Source organism: Lynx canadensis, chromosome D2 (assembly GCF_007474595.2).
Source record: "Lynx canadensis isolate LIC74 chromosome D2, mLynCan4.pri.v2, whole genome shotgun sequence".
In the NCBI taxonomy this organism is placed as follows: Eukaryota; Metazoa; Chordata; class Mammalia; order Carnivora; family Felidae; genus Lynx; species Lynx canadensis.
Window position 1 is genome coordinate 68,678,265 of NC_044313.2, and position 22,294 is coordinate 68,700,558.

At 48.5% G+C, this 22,294-nt stretch overlaps 1 protein-coding gene across 1 annotated transcript in view; it reads left to right on the forward strand.

Moving 5' to 3' along the window:
* The window catches only part of URB2 (URB2 ribosome biogenesis homolog), a 28,361-nt gene extending 12,247 nt beyond the window's left edge, over positions 1 to 16,114 (forward strand). Inside the window, 8 exon segments of the mRNA XM_032595166.1 lie at positions 729 to 867; positions 869 to 884; positions 2,743 to 2,853; positions 4,370 to 4,537; positions 4,539 to 4,610; positions 7,850 to 7,937; positions 11,279 to 11,418; positions 15,647 to 16,114. Of these exon segments, the coding sequence (XP_032451057.1) occupies positions 729 to 867; positions 869 to 884; positions 2,743 to 2,853; positions 4,370 to 4,537; positions 4,539 to 4,610; positions 7,850 to 7,937; positions 11,279 to 11,418; positions 15,647 to 15,844 (932 nt within the window). The 3' untranslated portion in view covers positions 15,845 to 16,114.
* Positions 16,115 to 22,294: the final 6,180 nt, after the last annotated feature.

Sequence of the window (22,294 nt, forward strand, 5' to 3'; positions counted from 1 at the left end):
TATTTTATATATTTTTATGCGTATTTAATTTTGAGAGAGAGCGAGGAGAGAGGAGAGAGCGAGAGCGCGCAAGTGGGGGAGGGCAGAGAGAGGGTGACACAGAATCTGAAACAGGCTCCAGGCTCTGAGCTGTCAGCACAGAGCGCGATGCGGGCTCAAACCCAGGAACCGTGAGATCATGACCTGGGCCCAAGTGAGACGCCTAAGCGACTGAGCCACCGGGTGCCTCACGGAAAAGTATTTTTAAATGAAGGTTAGTGCATCGCATTTTGGACATAATGCTGTTGTCCACCAAATAGACGATAGCATAGTGGAAACATAATTTTTATCTGTGCCGCGAAACCAGAAAATTCATTTGATTCACTTGATTGCGACCCTTGCTTCCTGGCGGTGATCTGGAGCCAATCCTGTTGTATCTCTGAGGTTTGCCCGTACAAGGAACGTCAGAAAGGCACGTAGAGAAAGCAGCACCACCCGCGTGCAGATCCGGCGTGAAGCACTGCTAACCGCTGTCGTCCTCTCCCCTCCGCGCTGTGTGTCTCTGCACAGTCAGCCCGTGTGCGGGAGAGCGCTGTCACACCGTGCCGCACGCCCCACGAGTATTTCCACACCCCTCAAATGGTGACTTTCACCGGCCGGGACTCTGTTCCATCATGTGGTTACTCTGGTGTATTTCACCTGCCCCTCTCCTGTCACATCTTAGCCGTTTGGGTTTCTTTTCCGCACAGATCCTGCAGTTTCGGGTCAGATAATTCAGGATTTGGAGCCTCATTTGGGAGCCTTGTTGACCCAAATGTTACAAGTTGGGACGACAGAGGACTTGAGGATGGATGCGGTATGTCTCCAAGGATTAGACGTCAGTAACGTTGGAGGGAGATGTGCAGGTGGGTACCCGTTCTCCCTTGTATGGCAGGGGCATAAATGATAATCCGCTCGAAGGGGAAAACTTACTCGAGTTGTGGTATCACCCCTGGAAATGAACACGCAAAATCTACCCAGTAGAGACTGGGCCAGGGGTTTATGGAGGGAACCGTGGCCTGCGGAGAGGCCTGGGGCTTTAGTGTAAGGGGCCTTATTTTTTCAAAGGGGAACTTTTTCAAAGTATCAACTCTGTGTGCTATCATATGAAATATTAAACGTAGCATCCCGTAATTTGGCATATAAAAAGCTAAATTCTGCTCATATCTTTGGCTTAAGATATCTCCCGTCATACCGTTTAAAAACTGATTCGGTCACATGGGCCCGATCCCGTTTGAGAATCGCTCTGATCGGCAAGCTGCCCTGCAGTCCTTTGCACTTCGTGTATTTGGTGGTTGCTAATGGAGCCCTGCATTTGCATTTGGCATCACATATTTGGAGAGGCCTCTGCATGGAGCTTACGTGCTGGAATTTCTGCCAAACAGCCGTGTGCACTGGACTGGTCAGCTGTCCCTGCTCGCACAGGAGGAAGAATGCCACAGAGCCAGCCGTGCAGCCCATGCCTTCTGGTTCTGAGCTTTCTCTGCCTCATGAGTGGCTTCTTGACTTGTGGTTGTAATCAGCACACTGGCTTCGGTTTTGATTTGGATGGGGAGAGAGCTGGAGAGGGTAATTTAGGCCACAGAGGGCAGCGGGAGAGCTCACGTCTCTCGTGCGTGAGCAAGAGGCCCAGGCTGGACCAGGGCCACTGCTATGTGGCCGTGGCACTTGCCCCTCTGGAAGTTTCCATCATGTGCATGTGCAGCATGATTGGGGCCCCAGCGTTGAGAAGGGTCAGTCTCAGTCAGAGGCTGGTTTACAGAGGAGGCAAACGGGAGGCTGAGCATTCAGGCCAGAGAGGATTGGCTGGGGGGGACGTTGCATATGGAGACAGGGAGGAGGGTGTTGTGTGCGCAGCAGGGCAGAGGTTGTGTCGGTGTGAGGAAGGTGGACAGCGAGGGAGGCGCCAGTGTGCAGGCCCTTGGTGGGTACAGGTGGGTGGGAGAGAGGGTGAGGCCCTTTCCATCCTCAAGCAATCAGGAAATAGAGAAGATGAGCGGGGGCAGGGGGCGGGGCTACCTCGGGGTGAGGCAGTGTGTAGGGGCGTGGCTGGTCAGGGCTTGAGAGAGGGAGAGGGAGAGCAAAGGGCAGAGGCCAGAATTGTGTGGGTTTGTGGGGCCCCGGGGTTAGGGGAGGAAGGGCTGGCATGAGGCTGAAATCGATGGTGTAAAATGCCAGCCCAGGGTCAGACGTTTGTTGACATAGGCACTCGCTAAAGTGAGTTCCTTTCCCACAGAGTTCCTTCTCCTGGTTTAAAACCATCACCTGTAATCTAATGGTTTCACTGTGTCCGTGGTTTCCCCTGGCTCCTCCTTTTCCCCAGGAGCACATACGATTCTTGTACAGGTGACTTACGGCTCGCTGCCTCTTTCCACACCATCTGGACGAGACGAGGTCTGTGTAATTAGGTTGCTGCACCGATCTGTGGCCTTGTTTATTTTACTCTCTTGGTGCCTTTGCTTGGTTTAGTGAGATGCTACTGCAGAGGCCTCTACTTTGCCACAGTTGGGCTCATCTTCTTTATTTCCTGATTGCTTGAGGGTGGAAAGGGCCTCCCCCTCAGGATTTAGCCTTAAACCAGGTCTGGTCCATGCCCGTGACACCGGGGTGCTAATGGGCCCTGCTGTATCTCTTCAACGCCCGTGACCCGGCTTCTTCCCAAGATAGACTTGTTAGGAGAGAGCTGGCCGTTTCTGCTAACTTTGTGTTTTTTTCCCCCCTCAGGCCACTTTGTCAGCCATCACCCTGATCAAGTTGCTCCTGAGCTGCCCACTCGGTGGAGAGAAGGCGAGTCTGTTCTGGTGTGCGAGCCCCCAGATAGTCACGGCTCTGACCGTGAGTCCCCCTGGGTCGTGCCCTCCGACTCTTCACCCCTGTTCCTGTAGGCCGCGTTTTGGCTTCTGCCGTCTCTGGCTTTCTGCAGAGTGTGTTTCTGGGCGCCGCGTCCTGAAGACGGCTGCTGGCAGAGCGCTTTTCTGTCCGTGCCCGTGTCGTCCGCGCTGTCGTGTGGCCCCTGCAGATGGGGTGCAGCGGCGGTGTGCAGGCGTGTTGGGGAGCCTCGGGAGGCATTCGGCGGGCGGTACAGGAAGGCACGCGGCGATCAGATGGGGCTCCTGTGGAAGCCTGTTTAAAGTAGATGAGATGAGAAGGAATTCTGGGGCTTTCTTTTGTCCCCACAAATTCTGGGGTCAGTTTAGTGCATTCATTCATTTGCAGGGGTGTGTGTACATTTACAGTGTGTGATACAGTGAGAGGAAAGTGGCTTTATAGAATGGGATAGTAGTGTTGCAGATAGATTATTGTCACAGTCGCACCTGGGTTGTTAGATTTTGGCACCTGGTGGACACGTGGGGCAGTCCCATGACTTTGTTTGACGAGCACAAAACCCTCGTCTCGATTGGGACTGTCCCAGTGTTTCTGCCCTCTAGAGTCTCCAGTCAGTATTCTTGCACTGGGGTTCAAAAGAGCCTTATCTGTTTCAACATCATCACCCGCTGTAAGTCTCTTGTGCTACCTGAGAGAATTGGCTTGGGTTAGCACATTCTCAGCGCAGAAGGATCTAAGGAGTGGACTTAGTGCTCTGGGTTCTGGTCTGTTGCTTCTTCGTTTTCCTGGGAATCTGCATTTGGGGGTGACCCTCATCTTTCCCCAGTGTGTGTAGTGGGACCAGGAGGGAGAGTGACGGCTGGAGGGAAGGAGGGGCTCGTGCGGTGCGCGGTCAGTGTTGGTGCTGTGCACAGTAGGGCTGCATTAATATGGCACGCTCGTAAATCTAACGGAGTGAAGTCAGCACAGCCGGTGTCCCCAGACAGATGGGCGCTGTGAGAGGCCCCAGCAGGGCTGCTGGTGACACATGGCAGCGTGAGGAAGAGGGTCACTGGTGAGCTCTCCCAGCTTACGTAGGTCAGACCTTGAGTTGCCCCTCATCATTTTGAGTCCATTCTCGTTATTCTCTAGAACAATTATCAAACATCTGGAGCTGATTTTTAAGACACATAACGAAGAAACTTTATATAGATACGTAGAACTATTGACCTTTTTGGGAAAATATTATTAGGTGTATCTGGGTGTGAAGTTTCCCTTGTTCTGAGAAATTGGAAGGAGTGAGTCCTTATAAGGAATTACTTCTCTTTGTGGTCGATGAGTCCAACAAGAGTCCCACCGTGGGTCGCCGTTGGAGATGGAACGCTGGGCCCCTGTCTCCTCAGAAGAGTGCCTCTGACTACATCAGTTCATTTTGGACATTCTTACCGCTGTCGCGTTAGTTCTTACCTCCGTCTACTTCACTTGTTGTATTTTCTCTGTAGAGAATCACCTTCATTTTCTCTCCTTTCTTCGTCTTTTTCTGTAGCTGCAAAACCGAGAGGCTTGTCGGAGCAGACTGTGCCCTGGCGGTGGTGGAGTCCATTTGGACGTGCTCGCAGCCTTGCTGCGGCGGGGCGAGGGGACCATCGGCAACCCGCACCACGTCAGCCTGGCCTTCGGCATCCTGCTCACCGTGCCCTTGGACCACCTGAAGCCCCCCTGAGTATGGGAGCATCTTCCTGAGGACGCACAACGTGCTCTTTTCCATCCTGCAGTGTCACCCGAAGGTGAGGAGGTGGGGCAGGGTGCCGGGTGGCAGAAAAGCAGCGAGAGAGAGCCCTACTGCGGGGAGGACGATTAAAAATGGCGACCTGCTAAGCAAACTTCTGGGTTCCGGTACTTTCCAGGGACACAGTGGTTTCTCAGGCACAAAAATGTTGGATCTTCACACCAGGCTGTTTGAGTTTCATCTTGTTGGGTCTGACGCTTGGAACGGCGTTTGTGTACTAGCTATTTAAGGAAGCTCGTTACGAATGATTCTCTTTTTGCAGGTTGCATATCTAAATGTCACTCACTTGCTTAGGTCTCTTTACAGGTTTGTGACTCAGATGGGTGTAGGGAGTGAGGCATCCGGAGTTCCAGTTTATAGTATAACCATCTTTGAAATTAAACTAAATGTCCCATAGAAAAGATTCCAGTTCAGCCGACCTGTACTGAACATTTGCTCTGTGTCTCACTTCACCCTTACAGCAAGCGTGTAAAGTAGTGGGAGTTCATTCTATTGGTAAAGGAACTGAGGCTGGGAGCTACTAAGGGATTTGGCCAAAGCCACCCCAGCTGAGTCTAAATCTTAGCTACAGGATTATTGATTCTTTGGCCTGTGTTTTTCCCAGTGCACCAGTGCTAATACATGGGATGTGTGGGAACTTACAGATAAGCTGTGTACACATAGACACAGACACAGGCAAATATTTTTAAGTGTTTTCATGTCCTCGAGTTAGAGACCTGACAGCAATGTAGTTTTTTAAAAAAAGTTCTCTGGCAGACTAAGCACTCGTGATGTTTGGGCCTTACTCCAGCCCTTCCCACTGAACAATTGCCTTTGTCCCTGGCTGTCTTGTGAGCATTTTGTTTTAGATCTCTCTGCTGATGGTTAGATTTTTTTTTTATGTGACCGTATGACATGCACATAGTACAAATCAGTTATAAGCTGGAATTGCTGATCTCGCAAAAGATGTAGGATTCCATGCAGCTGATGAAAAGCAATATTAGAAAGCTGTGGGAACCTCCCGCGGAACCATTAACAAATGATCATGTAGCGGAATTAGACCATTTAATGAAAGGAGAAAATTGACAGGGATAACGGTGTGTTGCAATCAAGAGTGATGTGACCAATAACAGTAGCTCTCACTCACTGCCTTTGGGTTGGGGTGGGGGACGGGCCCACATGCTGCGTGACCACGCTGTCGGCCGTGTGCATGGTTGAGTTGACAAAAGCACCAGGCTAGAGTCTGCGTAGGTGAATCTCAAGGGGATAGCATGAGGCCACCTCAGCCAGAGTGCCCAGCAGACCGGTCAGCAGCTGGTGCCATATTAAGCCAGGGTGTGAACTCAGTCTGGCTCTGGCTCCGTGTGCTTTTAATCAGTATGATAGAGGATTATAAGGGGTCCTTGGGAAATTTGATGAAGCTCTGGAATACTTGTGCAAAAACGAGTTCTTTCTGAGCATGCTGTGAGGTCAGTAATTTGATGTAAAGAACGGGATGTTATGCTGTCAAGAATTTGGTTGGATAAATTAATACCAAAGAAAAAAAAATCCCAACACTTGATTCACTCTTGCTCGTTCTAAGAATTCTGAGAAAAGAGCAGTGATGTCCCGTAGATCTTTGAAGCACTGTGGGGCATGGTCTGTATCTGCATTGGTCACAGCAGTCACGGGCCACGCGTGTCCTGACCACTTGAAATGTGGCCTAGGAGCTGTATGACTAGGAAATGAATTTTTATTTTACTTCCTTTAAGTAGTCTCATGCAGCGTATGGTCGCTTTATGGGATAGCGTGTTGTTTTGATCACGATCTACAAGTGGTTGAATATAGGGGCTCCTGGGTAGCTCAGTTGGTTAAGCATCCGACTCTTTTTTTTTTTTAATTTTATTTTTTTTAAATTTACATCCAAATTAGTTAGCACATAGTGCAACAATGATTTCAGGAGTAGATTCCTTAGTGCCCCTTACCCATCTAGCCCATCCCTCCTCCCACAACCCCTCCAGTAACCCTCAGTTTGTTCTTCATATTTATGAGTCTCTTCTGTTTTGTCCCCCTCCCTGTTCTTATATTATTTTTGCTTCTCTTCCCTTGTGTTCATCTGTTCTGTGTCTTAAAGTCCTCATTTGAGTGAAGTCGTATGGCATTTATCTTTCTCTCACTTGACTCGTTTTGTTTAGCATAATACCCTCTAGTTCCATCCACAGCATCCAAACCTTGATTTCAGCTCATCGTGATCTCATGGTTGTGAGATCGAGGCCTGACCTGGCTCTGTGCCTGCTTAAGATTCTCTCTGCCCTCTACCCTCTACCCTCAAAAAAAAAAAGAAAAAAAAATTAAAATTTTTGTATCATTTTTCAAGATAACTTTCTAGCCAGACCTCTTCATCACGAAAAAATGAGAAGTTTTGATCCTTACTTTAAATGGATTTGCTTTATGCCATCTCCTTCTAGTGCAGTTATATTTGAATATGTGGTTTCTTTTGTTTCTTCTGTTATTTATTTTACCCATTTCCAGAATGCATTAGTAACAGTTTACAATAACAGACACAGGTTGAGCAAATTCTAAACGGTGATCACCCCGTTAGACTCCCAAAGTTTTGAGGCACAGAAACCCTATCCCAAACCATTAAAACAAATGCTAAAGAGTCAAGTAAGGTGGGTGAGCAGTTTCCCCCGAAATCAAGCAAAAAAGAGGTAGCCACACTCTTTTGAGCATCGTGACAGACACGGGTAAGAAGGAAGTAAATCAGGGGCACCTGAGTGGCACAGTTGGCTAAGCATCCTACTTCGGCTCAGGTCATGATCTCACGGTTCACGAGTGCCAGTCCTGCTTTGGGTGAGCTCGAGCCCTGCTTTGGGCTCTGCACACTCTCCCCCTCCCTCTCTCCCTCCCTCCCTCTCTCCCTCCCTCCCTCTCTCCCTCCCTCTCTCCCTCCCTCTCTCTCTCCCTCCCTCTCTCTCTCCTCCCTCTCTCTCTCCCTGCCTCTCTCTCTCCCTCTCTCTCTCCCTCCCTCTCTCCCTCCCTCTCTCTCTCCCTCCCTCTCTCTCTCCCTCTCTCTCTCCCTCCCTCTCTCTCTCCCCCTGCCTCTCTCTCTCCCTCTCTCTCTCCCTCCCTCTGTCCCTTCTTCCTGTCCCCTCACTCAGTTGTGTGCTCTGTCTCAAGAAACAAACAAAAAAGGAAATAAATATGAGCACCTTTAAAGTAGAACTTGAAATAAACAGTTACTTACGTGTGTTTATATTCTTTTGTCTATTATTCCAGGTAATGCTGAAAGCCATCCCTTCTTTCTTGAACTGTTTTAATAGATTGGTGTTTTCAGTTATGCACGAAGGGAGGCAGAAAGACAAAGGTAAATGTCAAAGTAACAGTATCAGATACATGATTTCAAATGTGTTTATCTTGTGGTGTCTCTGGTTTCCTATGTTATTGAAAGTAAAACCACCAGGTTGAGTTAAAACTTTTTTTTAAATGTCTTATCTTTGAGAGAGACAGAGTGTGAGTCGGAGAGGGGCAGAGAGAGAGGGAGACACAGAATCCAAAGCTGGCTCCAGGCTCTGAACTGTCGGCACAGAGCCCAGTGCGGGACTTGAACTCACGAACCATGAGGTCATGACCTGAGCCGAAGTCGGACACTTAACTGTTGTCTGAGCCCCCCAGGTGTCCCTCACCCAGTTGAGTTTAAATAAGAAACATTCAGATCACTAGATGAAGACCTCAAATAGTGTTTTAAAATTTCAAGCTGTCACTTTTATTTATTTATTTATTTATTTATTTATTTATTTATTTATTTATTTATTTATTTATTTATTTTTTGCTGTGTCCAAAGCAGTGAGTGCATTTGTGATTTAATTGAAATAGTTCTTTTTCTGGGAAAAAGAAAAGGATCTAGATTCAAGAAGTGTTTGCGGCCAGGAGGATGTAAAGTGAGTACAATCCCATTCTTGCCCTGGAGGAGTCCCCAGTTTGATGGGGAAGCTGCAAAAGAACAGGCATTTACAGAGCTGCTCCATTTTATTAGAGGGATGAGGTCGGGCAGGTCACCGTTTCAGCTTGTCGTGGCAGGGCTGTGTTTGTTCGCCGCTGAAGCGAACTGCCACACGGTGACGGCACAAGTGACGTGTACAGCTTGTCGTCAGCCTTGAAGGTTGTTGGTTCTTGCTAACTTTCTAATTTGGGGGAGATTCTCATTATTTAAAAATTTGCATATAAATTGAGGCAGTCTGTATTGCGCTATTTCAAATTTGCCTAGCGTGGAACAGCCTCCTCGCGTTCGAGGTGCTGCTAAACACAAGGAGTGGGTACCTGGGGGAGTGCTCTGGAACCACAAAAGAGGGCTCTCTAACTCAGGGTGTCAGGGAAGACCCTGGGGCCGCAGCTGTAGATGGACTAGGAACAAATGAGTGGTACTCAGCTCCTCCCCGTCCAGTGTGAGTCACTTGAATGGGTTCGTGGGTTCAGACCCGTAGATTTCAGTAACTGTTGAGAAGAGAGAAGAGGTCTGCTGGCATGTGATTCCCGAGGTTATTCTGCCTGGTTTTGAGATAAGTCGGTGGCATAACGAGGTGTCGTGCTTTCTCCCAGCCTGGTGTGGAGCCACGTAATGTTGGGGTCAGTGTGATACTGTGAGAGTGTTTAGGAGCAGGATTGGGAAACAGGTTCCGTCTCCCGTGCTAGCCTCGGTCCCTTGGTGGTGGCTAACTGCGGCGCTGTGTCAGGGCCCCCGGAGTCATGATTGAGCACAGCAGGAAGAACCCCTGTTTTACTAGTGACATCTGCCTGCACAGGAGATGGGAAACGGCAGTGTCGGGAAGGCCCTGTTCCACCCCTGGCTGAGCACTGGGGGAGCAGAGCCCTGGGCACACAGTGTCTCGGGCGTGCCCCGCGTGTGGTTGAAAATGTGTCCTTTGTCCTATGTTCTGAGGGGCGTGGGACATGGTCATGTGCGTGGCTCTGCCACGTCTGTGCTGGTGCAGCTCAGTGACCTCCCATCTCCCAAGACCCGGTTCTCGGATGTGCTCACAGATTAGCCAAGTAGAATTTTAACTACGTACTCTGTTCTTGTTGGCATCCAATGCACTCTTTGCGATAACCACGCGTGAAATCTGTGGCCGAAATGATTCACGCCAGGTATTCACGTGAACTGGATGTGTACTGAGCCGTGGGAAAACAGGGAAGAAACGGTACGTAGTAGATATTCAGGTGTTTCATTAAAGTACGTTTGTGTTGAAGTGTCCAGTGAATGTTAGAAATTTACATAACTTGGGGGTACCTGTGCGGTTCAGTCGGTTAAGGGTCCAACTCTTGATTTCGGCTCAGGTCATGATCTCACAGCCATGGGATCAAGCCCCGCACTGGGCTCTGTGCTGACAGCGTGGAGTCTGCTTGAGATTCTCCCTCTCTGCCCCTCCCTCCCCCACTATGCGTGTATGCGTGCACGCCCTCATGCACTCTCTCTCCCTCTCTCTCTCTCTCTCTCTCTCTCTCTCTCTCTCAAACCTGAAGAAATTTACATAATTTCATAAAGTTACATTGTATCTAGAAAAAACTCAAGATGTTTGTACATATAAACAAGGTTTTAAAAAAGGCATTGTGCATTCTAAAACTCAAGTTTATTGAGTCGTAAAATATGTGTAACAAGCTGCATCTGTTTAAAGTATACAAATGAATGAGGTTTTGTTTTGAGAGAGAGAGTGCACACAAGTGGAGCAGGGGCAGAGAGAGGGAGAGAGAGCATCCCAAGTGGGCTTGACACGGGGCTCGATCCCACAAACTGTGAGATCATGACCTGAGCCAAAATCCAGAGTCAGACACTGAACCGACTAAGCCACCCAGGTGTCCTGAATGAGTTTTGATAGGTAAACACAATCAAAATACAGAGTATTTGCATCGTCCCCAGAACAGTCCTCTTGTAGACTATTCCTGCTCTGGCCTCTGCCCCTACCAACCACTGATCTGTTTGTCGCTGTAGCTTTGTTCGCGGCTTCTAGAGTTTTATAAAAATGGATATATTTCTTGTTGAATGGAAGTTGGGGAAGGTGTTCTGGCTTGTGTTGGGGTTCCCCACCTGGCTCTATTGTGAAGGCCTGGGGGAGCGGGTGTGACCAGGGCCTTGGGGACATGGTAGGCTGTTAGAACGCTTGAGAGTAGTTTGTTAAGGCCTGGGGGTCCTGGCACCATAGGGTGGAAAGAACTAGGAAATCGAAAGTAAATCAGGGATGAGAGGAAGATCTCTAGTAATGGTAGCTGAGTCTTATATCTATCTGCCTACACAATTTCTGAAACATAAGCAGGCAAAGGCATAATTAATTAAGCCATCTGATCTTTAAAATCGTATGATGTCAAAACAGTGTTTTTTAAAGATAATTTTTCAATTTATACTTTACTTATAGACCCCCATCTCCTTTTTAAATACAATAGCAGTCAGATTTCATTCAAAAAATCTTGATTGTTCTACGCTTCTTAAAAAACAAACCCACATACTCTTGACTATGTTATGTGTTCTTTCCTTTATAATATAAATATTTGGATATATTGTCTCCCTCATTCTGTCTGCAAAATAAGCCAATTAAAGAGTCTTGGAAAAAAGGGAAGACTTGAATAATTTTCAGTTGTGTTAAATGTTTAACATTAGAAGGGTCAAAACGCCCATGTTTTGGACTAATCCGATTTGGAAACACTTTCCTTCCACAGGAAGCACAGATGGCTTGTCGGTGGTCCTAGAGTGTGCCCGCCTGGTGGCAAGGATGTACAGCCACATCGCGTCGCGGGCCGAAGAGTTCACGGTGTTCTCCCCCTTTATGGTGGCCCAGTATGTCATGGAGGTGCAGAAGGTAAACCGAGCTCACTCTTGCCCGGTGCTTTCATTCTTAGTCCTTTGTAGAAGGGCTCCTCAACCACAGTGGCAAGCGACGTTTTGGCCTGACGGTCCCAAACCATCCGTGGTAGCGGGCTGACCTGCCTGTGTTCCGGGCGCAGCAGCACCCCTGCAGGGTGCCCGGGACCACCGAGTGAGGTGATGGTCAGAGGGCTGGCGTGTGTGGTACACAGAAGGCGCCCAGGGACCGTCAGTTCTCCCCTCTCGCTTCGACACAAGCCACGGGGCCTGTTTTGGTTAGTCTGTGGAGTAAGCAAGGTGAAATGCCTTCCAGGTTTAAGAACAGGAGCTCGCATAGGGCCAGGCTTAATGGTGATCAGGAAGAGGGGTCTCGGGACCCCCAGCAGTAGGAGTTCTCTTGGAGTGCATCGTGCATGTGAATCAGCTGCTCTCGGACACTCAGGGTAGAGACAGCGGCAGATGCGTTCAACTACGTCAAACAGAAATACTTTTGTCCTATTTCATCTGACTTTTTGACTCAATATTGTGGATGGTTCATTCATTGTTCAGCAGTGATCTCACTTTGGAACGTCAGTGTGTTATTTTCAAAATTCCACGAGGCCCTGTGTGACCCACGTGGTAAAGTGCACTACAGGACTTCGTATCTAACTGTATTTAAATGGAACATCAGAGGCTTGAAGTCCAGTGTGTTTGTGTGTATATCTGTCTACTTTTGCAGGTGTAGATGTACATCTGTATTGTTTGTATTGCTTTCTATAGAATACCCCCCCCTTTGTAAGTCTTGTAAGAGTAACTTAAAACCATTGGTAAACTTGTCACGTTAGAGATTTCTCGAGGGAGATGGGGTTGAATGAGCTTTCTCAGAAAATCTGGTGTATCCGTTTTCATCCCGACCCCTTTTCAGGGCGAGTCTAATTATAAAAATAATTTTCAAACACACTAGCCTTACTCTCGGTGAGTGGAGATGCTTGTCATGTGGGTGGGCACTTGGGTTGGAGATGGGGTGTGGGTGGGGCGGACCCTGCAGGGTGCAGCCCGGCCCCGTGGGTGTGCACAGGGTCCCCCCCAGGCAGGGAAGGAGCGGTGACAACCTGGGAAGACCCCTTCAAGTCAGCCTTTGAGTGAGAGATGGGCTTCGGGTTTGGTTTCCTTGGAATTACTTAGCATTTTTATAGAATCTTCATATTTCCCAAATACCCAAGTCATTAATATGTAAGCTTTTGCAGAAAGAAAAGCTGGCATTATTTTCTGTTTCAGTGAAGAATAAAATGAGAGCTAGTAATATCGTGTAACTAAGGGCCAAGAAGGGAGGTGATGATTTGAACCCTTAAGTCACTAATTATTATTCTGAGATTTATTTTATGAGAAGTCTCTGATTTCCTGGCCTCATTACTCATGTCTAATTTATGCTTATCAGTTATTTTTTTATTTTTAATCTGGAAAGCCCAAGGCCTTGGGAATTCTCTAAGGCTGTAGCATCCTAGAATTCATTGGCAAGAGTCTACGTCTTATCTTTCATTTAGTTTTTAATTCAAGTAATGAAGAAAATATTCCATATGTATCAGAGGCTTCTACTGAGCACTGTAAATCTTTTCCAGACCAGAAAGACATTGGTAAGCTTAATTAAATGCTAGAGAGCAGGTGCAGCTAAATGAGGAGAGGGTATGGGTGAAGACCTGACAGTGGTTAGGGCAGGTGACCTGGTGAGGGCGTGTCCGTGAGGACACGCAGTGGTTCCTACAGATCTTGTACCCTCCGTGCAGTAATGTGTCACAGTGGGGATGTGCCAGGGAAATCACGGCCACTTTTCTCTTTTTTTTTTTTTTTTTTTTAACGTTTTTTTTTTTTTTTTTGAGACAGGGAGAGACAGAGCATGAACGGGGGAGGGTCAGAGAGAGGGAGACACAGAATCCGAAACAGGCTCCAGGCTCTGAGCTGTCAGCACAGAGCCCGACGCGGGGCTCGAACTCACGGACCGCGAGATCGTGACCTGAGCCGAAGTCGGCCGCCCAACCGACTGAGCCACCCAGGCGCCCCTGCTTTTCTCTTTTATCCATAGATCAAATTTACAGCTGTCTGTTTTGATAGCCTAGAGTAAATAGCTTGTACTGCCCATCCTGCATAAGGTCCTTTTATGCGATTTAGAGACCTGCGCATTCATAGGTCCGTGATCCTGGTGGAGTAGAAACTGACTTTCCCCCCCTTGTTTTATAAATAAGCTGTTTGAAACACAAAGATGTGAGGTGCTTGTGTCGGCTGGATGGTGCTGGCCTTCCTGTGACCCAGCTGTGTGCCCCGTGCTGTCCTGTGACTATTGAGTCCCCATGCGAGGAGGCGGTGGAACTCACAGGACCTGGCCTCTGACTGCCGGAGTTCAGGTCTCAGTTCTGCCACTGGGACAGTTATTTCACTTTCTTTGCCTTTGGAGATAGAATTATTTGTTTAGTGACTGATGAGTAGATGAATAAATGAGCGGTGAACTTACAGGGGTCCACACCCAGCTGGTACGATTCAGGATGTGTTTTTTGCTTGTTTCGTTTTGTTTTTTCCTTCGTTCCCTAATACCTTCCAGTAAAATCACAGCTCCACCTTCAGTCCTTGAGTGGTTTTTTGTTTTTTTTTTAATGTTTATTTAGTTTTGAGGGTGTAAGCAGGGGAGGGGCAGAGAGGAGGAGACACGGAATCCAAAGCAGGCTCCAGGCTCCGAGCTGTCAGTACAGAGCCTGATGTGGGGCTCAAACCCAGGAACCATGAGATCATGACCTGAGCTGAAGTTGGACGCTTAACCGACTGAGCCACCCAGGTGCCCCGGTCCTTAAATGTTCTTATCATCTGTAAACAGTAAGACTTAAGACGATCATCTGTCAGAAAGTTTTTGAGCTATCGTGTGAAAATGACCGTAACTTTTGTCACCATCTTAGTGACAGAAACAAATTGCATCTTTAAATTTTTTTTTATTAAATTTTTTTTAATGTTTATTCATTTTTGAGAGAGAGAGCGCGAGTGGGGGAAGGACAGAGAGGGAGGGAGCATCTGAAGCAGGCTCCAGGCTCTGAGCTGTCAACACAGAGCCTGATGTGGGGCTTGAACCCACAGATCGTGAGACTGTGACCTGAGCCAAAGTCGGACACTTTTAATTGACCGAGCCACCCAGGCGCCCCACAGATTGCGTCCCAGCGGTGGCTTTGGTGACTCAGACTTCCAGTTAATACGGTGTATCCTCACCAGAAGCGACGTGTTTGCGGTTTAACTCTCCTAGGCCATTAAGACATTTCTAAAGAATCTGCCAAATCCCAGACCTGTCTGCCAGAAATTTCCTGTTCGTTTTGGTTACAGCTCCTGGGGTATTCAGACGGTTGAGCACCAGGTTCAGCTGAAACCTGAGTGGGTATGGCAGACGCGAGTAGAGCCTGGTCCCTTGGCCTGTTTGTCTAGACATTAGTCTGGACCTCTGATCTGAGGGTTTGTGTGCAACATCCGACGTAGCCAAGGTGGAGCCGACTGCCCAGCCTTCCTGCTGTGCCCCAGATTTTAGTTAACCCAGAAGTTCAGGGAAGAAAGGCCTTTCTAGGCTCAAGGACCGATCTGGCCATTCTGGGGATGTTAGAAATTTAGGTCCCATTGAGCTATTGTTGGTAGAAATAAAAAGATGCATTAGGTGTAATCATAAATCACATCTGATTTATTTGGATATGATGTGGTCTAATTACTGACTTCGGCCTATCACTGATCTGTTTGCAGCGCTTTGGAGCCTGCCCCCTACCCCTTGCCCCCCGCCCCCCGGCTGCCCTGCTGTGTGTGCCGGGGGTGGGAGTGAGAGTCAGTCACGTAGTGAACATCGCTGCTGTTATCCCATCGTTAGCGTCGCTTCCAGTGTGATCGGTCAGGTTGAAGAATGTGGCACAATGTGCATGTGGCTCTTACAAGGTTTTAAATTTAAGGATTCCAGTTTTTATATGCCCCGGTAGATATGTAGGTAGGCATCATTTACTGAATAGCAAAGCTACCTCTGTGATTCTGTGATGTTTTATTCCAGGTTTTTGTCACTTGAGTTGGCTTTTATTTCCCTAAAATACAAACTTTTTTTAAGATACGAATACTTACGTGCAAAATGTTGCCCCCACGTTGGGGGCCGAAGTGGAAATTGCTGCTAGGGTAGGGCTGTCCGAGGGCTTGTTCTCTGTGTGTTTGCTCTGACGGAGGGGCGTGTCCTCCTTTTCCAGGTCACCTTGTATCCGGCGGTGAAAGATCTCCTGCAGGAGGGCATTTACCTGATCCTGGACCTCTGCATTGAGCCAGACGTCCAGTTCCTGCGGGTCTCACTGCAGCCGGGAGTGAGAGACATCTTTAAGGAGCTGTACAATGATTATGCGAAGTACCACAAGGCGAAACACGAAGGCGAGAGAAGATACGCCGCCTGAAGCTGTGTTCCAGAAGTGCTGCCAGTGTTCCTGTGCGGCGGCTTTGGCCCTCTGCTCTGAAAGAGTTGGAGAATGAAAGACTTCAGACATCCTAATTTGTAATGTTGAGATAATGTGGGTTTGTGTAATACACACTCTACAGCCATGTTTTGCAAACTGAATATTTTTTTAACGTGTCTTTTTATGCAGTATGTATTGCTGTGGAATCCTGATAATTGACCCTGGAATAAGGCAAATTTAATAAAAGATGGTCATTGTGGATGTTCCAAATGTGGTTCTTGTCTCTGTCGTCTAGGGGGTTGATGTCTGTTCTCCCCACTGGACACTTATGTAGGTACATGGCTGCGTAATTAAGTCCCAGGTAAATATCATCGCCTTTTATGTTCTTCGGGTAACTTGGGAAGTATTCTTGAACTGTCCCTTGATCTACCTTCCCTCGGAGTATACCTTCTGATGGAGCCGGGAAATGTCAGAGCTTCGAGACCCGGCGTTAGTGGAGGCGCCTGCTCCGAGTGGGGGTGGTCAGCCTGTGTCACGTGCATGGACCTCTCCAGGGCTCCCTTCTTCCGCCTGCTCTTCCTGCTTCCGCTCTCTGAAGTTTCTTCTAGAATTTTCTTTTTCTGTTCAGTCTAAGAAATACTCTTAATCGTCTTCTTAAGGTACTTAAGCAATATATTTTATTGTGGCTACCTCAGAAAAGAAAAAGAAAAAAATTTAGAACACTCCTAGTATCGGCTACACAGTACGTGTCATCGTGAGTACCTTATTTTCATCCCTGTGCGTCTATCTAGATGTTCGTGTAAGTAAATATATAGTTGCCAAATTGGATCTTAAATACAATTTTGTTTTGTTTTAGTTGCCTCGCTTTTTCCCTATTGCAGTAACATCTTTGGGTCTATGAAGACATTTGACACACTTTTTCATGGCTACATAGTAGTCCTTTGAGTAGATACAGTTGTTTAACTTAATAAATCTTCCCTGGTTAGACGTCAGGATCTTTCTAAACTTCCTTTTCAGATGGTGCTTGCAGCTGACTCTTTCCTTCTGTCGTTACTTCCGTAAGATGATCTCCCATAGTTGTATTGTTGGTCAAAACGTCCTATCCAGGTTTTGTTTTTGTTTTTGCTTTGTTTTATTTAGTTTTTTAAATATTTTTTTTTAATGCTTGTTTATTTTTGAGAGAAAGAATGAGCAGGGGAGGGGCAGAGAGAGAAGGAAGACAGAGGATCCAAAGCAGGCTCTGCACTGACAGAGAGCCCAATGCAGGGCTTGAACTCACGAACCCTAAAATCATGACCTGAGCTGAAGTCGGATGCTTAACCAACTGAGACACCCAGGTGCCCCATAAAAAAAGAAAAAAAAAAAAAAAAAAAAAAAAAAAAAAAAAAAAGTCCTATTCATGGGCACCTGGGTGGCTCAGTCGATTAAGTGTTCGACTTCAGCTCAGGTCATGATCTTTTGGTTCGTAGGCTCGAGCCTCGCATTGGGCTCTGTGCTGACAGCTTGGAGCCTGAAGCCCGCTTCAGATTCTGTGTCTCCCTGTCTCTCTGCCCGTACCCCACTCATGCTCTCTCAAAAACAAATAGACATTAAAAAAATTTTTTTTTGAATCCTATTCACTTTTAAAGATTTATATAAATATTACCAAACTGCCTTCCAGAAAGTGTACTAATTTATTTTCTTACTAGTGAATCAAGTTTAACGTAATTGATTTTCTTGGTTTTATGCTTCCTTGATAGAGATACGTTATTTTCTCTTCAATTTCTTTAGCTACCAAGAGCTTATACATTTTTCATATTTACCGTTTTTATTTTTTATATAGACCATGTTTATGTAATTATGTTTCTTATGTAATATTAGCCTGTTTCTCAATTGGGATATTTGCTTTTTTTTTCTTACTCTCTTTGTGGAATTTCTATTGGAATTCTCCTGAAATACAGACTTAAATTATTTGAAGGTCATCCCTAAACAAAAGGCTTCTTTTACCCTACTTTTTCTAGCACATATGATTGGAACAGACATTATAAAGTGGAGTTTTTGGGCTACCTGTGAGAAACAGCTCACTTTTCCTGCCCCAGATTTGATTTTTTGTTTCTTGCGTCGGCTGACTGAGTTGGGGAGATGATTCTGCTTTGTATGCTGCATGCTTTATCCACTTCCTTCCCTCTGTCTAGACAGTGTGTGTAGAGGCTTCTAAGCTCTGGTAACCAGAAGTGGATTCAGGTGGCTTGGCATCTTTTTGCTTAATGCTCTGTATTGATGAAATTTTGTTTCCGTGCCCAATTCCCTGCAGGAACCTCTAACTCTAAGAGAGGTTGGTGACGTGATTTCTTGTTCACACCTGGAGATGATGTGTTGGAGCAAGCAGGTGACCTTTCAAGGACACAGGCTGTAAATGAAGCTGGAATTAAAACCATGTTCTTGCTTTTACCGTTTTGGTCACGTGCCCAGATAGGAGGGTCGCTGGATTCAGAATTCCCTCACGAAGTTGTACCTATTATTTTTTTTCTGCCAGCTGTTCACAGAGGCCGGAGATGAGCAGTAATTGTTTTTCTCCTACGCTGGGAATGTTCGCGGAGTGCGGGCCAAGGCGGAGCAGTTCCTCCGGCGTCCTCACGGTGGCACTGCGGGCCGCAACTCCAGGCCGTGCGCTGCTTCGACCCAAGCCTGGAGACGCCTGTATGTGAAGCGCTCACTGCCTTGCAGGAAGGGGAATGAGGAAAAGAAGGCTGAACCCTGCGGCCTTCCCGCACAGTTCCAACATGCTGCCTCGGCAGGATGCCTGTTCTGAGAAACGCTGTCCCCCTTCCTCACCGTCATCGCTCGGGGACTGCTGTAACGCCGACACGGAGCCAGCAGTCACGTAACCGTGATCCTTCCAGGGGGTGGTCACAGGGATGGGAAGCAAAGGAAGGAAGCGCAGGGGCTGGCAGGAGGAGGCCATCCTGGAGGAGACGTTTCAGCTGATACCTGCCTGAGATGAGGGGCCAGCCAGTTGAAGGGCAGGGGCCTTTAAGGAGGCCTGCTCTGAATTCTCTTGTCAGGTGTTTGGGCAGAGACAAGGCCCCCGAGGGGAGGGGCAGATGTGGGGGGAGTTGGAAGGGAGAAGGCTTGATGCGGGGGGCTCTGCCTGGGAGGTGACTTCGCAGGAGCCGCCGTGGACGGTAGCACCTCAAGCGGCCCAAAAGGAGACACAGACCGCCAGCGGCCCCATTCCCAGCCTTGACCTTGACCGCTACCCAGGCCCCACAGTGGGTAGGTCTTCACAGCCTGTCTTCCTCTCCGGCTTCCTGAAATGTGGACCTTCCACATCATCTCCCCTCCTTGCTTGCCCCACCCTCCCTGCTGCTCCTTTGTGGAAACTGCCCGATGCCGTGGAAGGGTGTGAAGGCTTAAGAAGAAAAGACACGTCAAGGAGGGTGTGTGTGTGTGTGTACCTGGAAGGGATCTGGGGTGAGTCTTCCAAACAGTTCACAGAGGTGACTGACCTATTGCCAAGGTGCCAGGCTACAGCCCCGTCTCTCGCGTCTGATGAGCTCACATCCCTGTGCTTTGAGTCTCGTGAGATCCACCGCCGAGGCAGCAGCTGAGTCAGGGCTTGAGTCGCTGTTCCCCGTTGTGTCTTCTGTCTTCTCAACACTCTTTCTTGTTCGTTCCTCTTCCCTTTCTGAGGGGCTCAAGCTTCTCTATTCCTTTAACGGCTCTTCCTCTCCTGCTCAGCCTGTAGGTGATTACTGTCACTCTTCATGGGTGTGACGTGTGTTCCCCTGGGCCAGGGGGCCGCAGGAATGTCTTGTCCCCAGGGTTGTTGCAGACACTGTTCTGCATCAGCCCTCAGCAGCATCTGTCCCCGGGCTCTGTGGCCAGCTGACCGTGGCTACGCCTGCAGCTCCCAGCCCTTTCCACTGCACCCGGTTTCCCCTCTTGTTTCCTCCTGGCTTCCTCTGTAGCCCCAGCACCCACGCGGAACACCCTTCCGACACTCTGGCCCTCACATTTCCAGGGGCCTCCGCTTCTGCTCTCCTTCAGCATCCGTCTCCCCAAGGCTCCCCTCACTCCAAGGACCAGTGTGTCCTCCCGCTCTGTACCACCTGGTCTCAGCCTGTCTGCCCTGTTGTCCCCCCACCCAGCTTCTTCCCTGTGGCCACTGTGTCACCATGCCCGTATTCCCATTCCTGCATCTGGCGGCTCCCTCCTTTGGCTGTTGTGACTTTGTCAAGCTCCAGAGATGTCCCTGGTTATCCCACTGCTTCCTCCGCTCCAAGGGGGCAAGCTCTGTGGCTAGAGAAGGTAATAGAATCCTGGTGATGATTCGCCATAAAATCTCCTCTCTCCTCAGCTGCGTCCACCTGTTTGAAGGAAAAGATTTTTTTTTTTTTTTTTAGAGGAAAGCATTTTTTTTTAATGTTTATTTCTTTTTGAGAGAGAGAGAGAGCATGAGTGGAGGAGAGGCAGAGACAGAGAGAGAGAGAAAATCTGAAGCAGGCTCCAGGCTTTAAGCTATTAGCATAGAGCCCGATGTGGGGCCCGAACTCGAGGAATGAGAGATCATGACCTGAGCCAAAGTCGGATGCTCAACTGACCGAGCCACCCAGACGCCCTGCACCCCCCTCCTTTTTTTTTAATCAGAGGGAGAAGCATCTGTGAGATGTTATGATTTAGTGGTGATTGGATTATTGTAATGGTTTTAGTGCAAAGTTCCGGTTGATTGTGTAACATAAATGTTACAGATGAGAGAAGGAGGTTTGGAACAGGCTCTGTAACAGACACAGCCGATGTGATGAGGCAGGGTTTTCATTACAAAGGGGCCTGAGGGACGTGACTCAGCACCAGCCACACCACACGCAGTGGGACCAGGCTCACCTGGTGTGTGGGTGGGGTGAGAGACACATTCAGAAAAACAGGACCATGGAAGATCCTCCCGGGAATGCCTGGCCAGATGCCCCACGGGCGATACACCCCCAGAGGAAGAGTCCTGAGGGAAGCCACGCCAATAAATGAGCAGGGATGTACCGGTGTCCTGCTGGAGGACACGGCCATGCTCACGTTTCCCAACCGTGGCCACTTTGAAGACTGGGGTGATGGGCCTTGCGTGCGTGAACGTGGATGCCCACAGCATTCCGTACCCGGTGTTCTGTCGGCTCACTGTGCTGGTGGTATTCTTTCTAAGTCCTCTTTGAGCTGTTTGTCACAGAGGAAATGAGCCAAAGAGTCTCTTTTCCAATCTTCTAACCATACCCTTTCTGCCTCTTGGATGTCTGTCACTTTCTGTTTACAGACACAGAACATCCTTGATCTAAAAAATTTGATTATTCCTGTTATCCTCCCAAATCGCTGGCAGTCCCTTCCCTTGACTGCCAGCCAAGAACAAGGAATAGCCTACATTTGTTGTTCATACCTTGCCACCCTTGATCTTGATAATCCTCCCCATTGAAACTGCCCTCTGAAGGCCTGGGGTCAATTTTAACTACCCAGCATCATGGCTGTTGGGTTGATCTTTGACCTTGTTCGTCTCGAGGTCCCTTTGGTTTGTTGGGCCCGCCATTGGCTCCTCCTACTCTTCTGTCTCTAGGGACTTGCATATCGCCAATGCTTTCTTACCTTCACTGGCTCCTTTTTCTCAGTCCCACCCTGAAATGCTGGTGTCTCCCTCGCCCAGGATCCAGGATCAGACCTTGGCAATTCTCTCTCAACCTTCTCCTCCCACCCCAATCCCTTCCGTTCCTCTGACGTCACCACTTGCCTCTGTGCAAGACCCTCTCAAATCGCCTAATGTCTACACTGAATCACCCTGTCTTGCTTCTTGAGTTGACTGCCTGAGAGGAGAGAGTGGATTTGTCCCGCTCCGTCTCCAGATTCTTGTCTAACTCTTCTAGCTTGAGCGGTTGTTCCCTGCATCTGTGTTGGTGTACCGGCCCCTGTCTGTCCTCCTTTGTCTTCCTGCCTCCGCTCATCAATCCCATGTATTTTTCTAAATCGCTGTGTCTTGCTTAAAAACCTTCAAGGACCCTTTCTTTTCTAAAAACATCCCCTTTATCCCAGCACTGGGGGCTCTCTGTGGTCAGACTGCAGTCCCTCCACAGCCTTCCCAGCTGTCAAGGAAGGACCTTCCCCAAAGTGGCCTTTCTGCCATCCCTCACACACATCCTGCTTGTTAAACCTGAACCTCATGTGTTCTGTCCCCTCCACCCGCAGTGTCCTCCCTGATTCATATCCTGTGTTACAGTGACGCCCTTTGCTCGCAGGCTCATGCCCGGGTTGCCCTCTCCTGATCCCTGTAGGTGAAAATAATGGCTTCTGGAGATGAAAGCTCTAGCTAGGCCACGGCCCGATGCTGCCTCCCACCATGTTTTCGTGTGCGCCGTTGCACCTTGCCCACTGGCTGGTGCGTTCCCTGAAGGCGGGTCCCAGTGTCCGCACTTCCCTCAAGCACAGCCCAAACCAGAGTAG